The 3,785-nt window shown below is 45.8% G+C and overlaps 1 protein-coding gene across 1 annotated transcript; it reads left to right on the plus strand.

Annotated features, from left to right (window-relative positions):
- The first annotated feature begins 939 nt into the window (after nt 1-939).
- LOC122020636 (chalcone synthase 2) lies at nt 940-2,337 on the plus strand. Its single transcript, XM_042578641.1, has 2 exons — nt 940-1,172; nt 1,254-2,337. The coding sequence occupies exons 1-2, from the start codon at nt 995-997 to the stop codon at nt 2,249-2,251; spliced, it is 1,176 nt and encodes a 391-aa protein (XP_042434575.1). The 5' UTR covers nt 940-994; the 3' UTR covers nt 2,252-2,337.
- The last annotated feature ends 1,448 nt before the right edge of the window (nt 2,338-3,785 follow it).

The raw sequence follows: 3,785 nt of genomic DNA on the forward strand, positions 1-3,785 counted from the left end.
TAGCGCAGGCGAGATCCCTCTGGTCTAAGATTCTCTTTATCAAAGGAGGTCTTGCTCCCCACTTGTTAAACAGGGTGGATCAGGCACCACACCCTAGGATTCTAGGAAAGAGCAAGGGCCTTCTCTCCTATACCAGCGGATCTGGTCAGCTATCTTTCAGAACAGTGCGTAGAGTTTTCCAAAAAAAATGATATTTTAGAAAGTAAGTGTAGTTTTTTTAATCATGTATTCAGATCTTATTCAATCATCAAGTATTTTTTTTTAAAAAAAATACTACAGTTACTGACGTGACCGATCAGACCCACTGCTCGAATAAATGGCCAGCTATTTTGAGATTAAAATGAATATTATGAAATATTTGAGTAAATTATTTCATGCTTAAATTAATTTTTATGAACATGGGGTGTCAGTATTGATTTGTATTTTAATGTAATAGGTTTTAGATTATTTTTATCATGCTTAATTATATAAGTTTTTATTTTAATTGTTATTTTCGAAATCATATATATTACTTAAAATTTTTCGTATTCAGTAAAAAAATCATAAGTAGATCCCGGACGTCCTACGTAACTGATCGCATAGTCATCTTTAAAGAAGTACATCATAAAATCAAATAGGTCAGCTGGTCGATAGTCGACTTCATCGGAAATTGATCTCAATTATATAAATCTACTATGCCATAAGGCAACACAAAAGCTCTCATAGATTTCTTTTTCGGCTAGAAAATCTAACTAAAATCTGTGTTTGCCTAGTCGGACAACATAGCTGTGAGGATACCGGCCGTTGGGCACGAGATCCCAGCTAACCCGAAGGGAAGAGTCGGTAAGCCACGTGGCGTGCGGATGCACCAAACCGAACCCAGCGGACGTGCCAAATCATGCGTCCTCTACTCCTCTTGCTCAGTGTCTATAAATTGCTCGCTCCGTCTGTTCACCTAGCTCCCATAAGTAGTAGATTCCAGCAAACGGCGGTGCAGCGGTAGGTGTATATTCAGATGGCCAAAGTCCAGGAGATCCGACGGAGTCAGCGGGCGGAGGGTCCGGCGACAGTTCTGGCCATCGGCACGGCCACTCCAGCCAACGTCGTCTACCAGGCTGATTACGCTGACTACTACTTCCGCATGACCAAGAGCGAGCACCTCACTGAGCTCAAGGAGAAGTTTAAAAGAATGTGTACGTTCGTTGCTACTATTTTTCATTCATATGTTTATTTTGTTATTATATGATTTATTCCTAATTAATTGTTGAGTTCAGGCGACAAGTCGATGATACGGAAGCGATACATGCACCTGACGGAGGAGATGCTGAGTGAGAACCCGAATATGTGCGCGTACATGGAGCCGTCGCTGGACGAGCGGCAGGATATCGTGGTGGTGGAAGTGCCGAAGCTGGGGAAGGAGGCGGCGGCGAAGGCCATCAAGGAATGGGGGCAGCCCAAATCCAAGATCACTCACCTCATCTTCTGCACCACCTCCGGCGTAGACATGCCGGGCGCCGACTACCAGATCACCAAGCTCCTCGGCCTCCGCCCCTCGGTAAACCGCTTCATGATGTACCAGCAGGGTTGCTTCGCCGGCGGCACGGTGCTCCGCCTAGCCAAGGACCTGGCGGAGAACAACCGCGGCGCGCGCGTGCTGGTGGTGTGCTCCGAGATCACGGCTGTGACGTTCCGCGGGCCGTCGGAGTCGCACCTGGACAGCCTGGTGGGGCAGGCTCTGTTCGGAGACGGAGCAGGGGCGGTGATCGTGGGGGCGGACCCGGACCTGGAAACAGAGCGGCCTCTGTTCGAGCTGGTGTCGGCGAGCCAGACGATCCTGCCGGACTCGGAGGGGGCCATCGACGGACACCTGCGGGAGGTGGGACTCACCTTCCACCTGCTCAAGGACGTGCCGGGGCTCATCTCCAAGAACATCGAGAAGAGCCTGGTGGAGGCGTTCGCGCCGCTGGGGATCGACGACTGGAACTCCATCTTCTGGATTGCCCACCCGGGGGGGCCCGCCATCCTGGACCAGGTGGAGGCCAAGCTGGCGCTGGAGAAGGATAAAATGGCGGCGACGCGGCAGGTGCTCAGCGAGTACGGCAACATGTCCAGCGCCTGTGTTCTGTTCATTCTGGACGAGATGCGGCGCAAGTCGGCGGAGGAGGGGAAGGCCACCACCGGCGAGGGTTTCAACTGGGGCGTCCTCTTCGGCTTCGGCCCTGGACTCACCGTTGAGACCGTCGTCTTGCACAGCAAGCCAATCAATTATTAATTACTACAATGGATCGTGGCATTATATATGTATTTCCGTATGCTTTTTCTAATAATAAGATCGATGATGCAATCTGCGTTAAGGAACCCTTTGTACCGGCTCGATTTACTGGTTAGTCGGTGAAAAATTGAATCGATGAGTAGTTCACGTAAATTAAACATCCAACTTTTAAAAAAAAGTCTATTTGTATTTCAGAAGGTTAAAAAAGTCTAGATTCACCGAAAAGAGTAAAACTTTTGGCCAGAGATATTTGCCGGCAATTATCTCTCTTTTATAGGATTTATTGGTTTGGTTAAAGTTTATCAGGGCTGACTTAGTTGTTAAGTACATGAAATTTCATCACTCTCCCATCCACACTTTCAATTTGAAGTAGTGTTGAACTCCACGTGGGACAGTCGGTATCACGTTTTTTAAAAGAAAGAATCTTATTAGATGACCTGTTCACGGGTCAGTTTCGATTAAATTAACCGGTTCAATTCACCAATCTCACTCTGAGGTCGCCATAAGTATGAGTTAGGAGACCAGATCCTCTGCGCCCGCCTCACGTGCACCCTCTGCACCCGTCGCTACATGATAAAAAACTCACGCGCTAAGCACGTGCGTTTCTCCGCTCTAGTAATAAAACCCTTCTTGCTGATCGATCAACACAAGAACGGTCAGCAGACTGATCAGCAGGAATGCTGATCGGTCTTGCTGACCGATCAACATTCCAGTAGATTAACTTTTTTTAATTTTTTTTTCTTTTTTTTTTAAAAAAATAAAATAATAAATAAAAACGTTTCTATTATTATTTTATTTTTTTTTAAAAAAAAGAAAAAAATAAAAAAAAGTTAATAAAGCTATCTTCCTGCTGGAATGTTCCTGCTGATCGGTCTTGCTCACCGATCAGCATTCTTGCTGATCGGTCAACAGACCGATCAGCAGGAAGCTGGAACGGAGAAACGCACGTGCTTAGCGCGTAGGTTTTTTGTCGCGTAGCGACGGGTGCAGAGGGCGCACGGGAGGCGGGCGCAGAGGATCTGGACTCATGAGTTAGGGGTGTCCCAACCCCAAGGGTTGCCACGTGTGCAGATCTCTTACGGATATGGTAGTGTCCCAATTCCGCTCGGAGTCACCGCGCACATTTTTAAAAGAGGCACCCCTAACATATATTTTTTTTGTCCACAGGACAGTCTCCGTCCCTAACAAGATGACAAATTTTGACGCATTTCGTCTTTCGAAATAATACCGTACTAATAGTAGTTTCAAAAGAGATGTTTTCTTTTTGGAGGACATGTTATCATGAAAAGTGCTAGCCACTTTATTAACGAGGAGAAGACGCGTGAGATTACCACGGGATGATAGGGTTTTCAGGATATATCCGATTTAATTATTATAGATTTATATAATTAAGGGTCTAATGTCTATAAAGATTAAGAAATTATGTTCTTATGTGAGGTCGGTAATGCCATGATTAAATAAGGTCGGTAATGCTATGATTAACCTCTAAAAACTAACTTTAATTTCTCTGCTCTTTGTTTTACCCATTAATGTT

This window comes from Zingiber officinale, chromosome 9A (genome assembly GCF_018446385.1).
Source record: "Zingiber officinale cultivar Zhangliang chromosome 9A, Zo_v1.1, whole genome shotgun sequence".
Classification (NCBI taxonomy): Eukaryota; Viridiplantae; Streptophyta; class Magnoliopsida; order Zingiberales; family Zingiberaceae; genus Zingiber; species Zingiber officinale.

Bases quoted from the DNA above. Each gene is read 5' to 3' on its own strand.
- LOC122020636 (XM_042578641.1), top strand. From the start codon at position 995: ATGGCCAAAGTCCAGGAGATCCGACGGAGTCAGCGGGCGGAGGGTCCG. The intron at 1,173-1,253 runs GTACGTTCGTTG...TGTTGAGTTCAG, and splicing joins GGAGAAGTTTAAAAGAATGT to GCGACAAGTCGATGATACGG.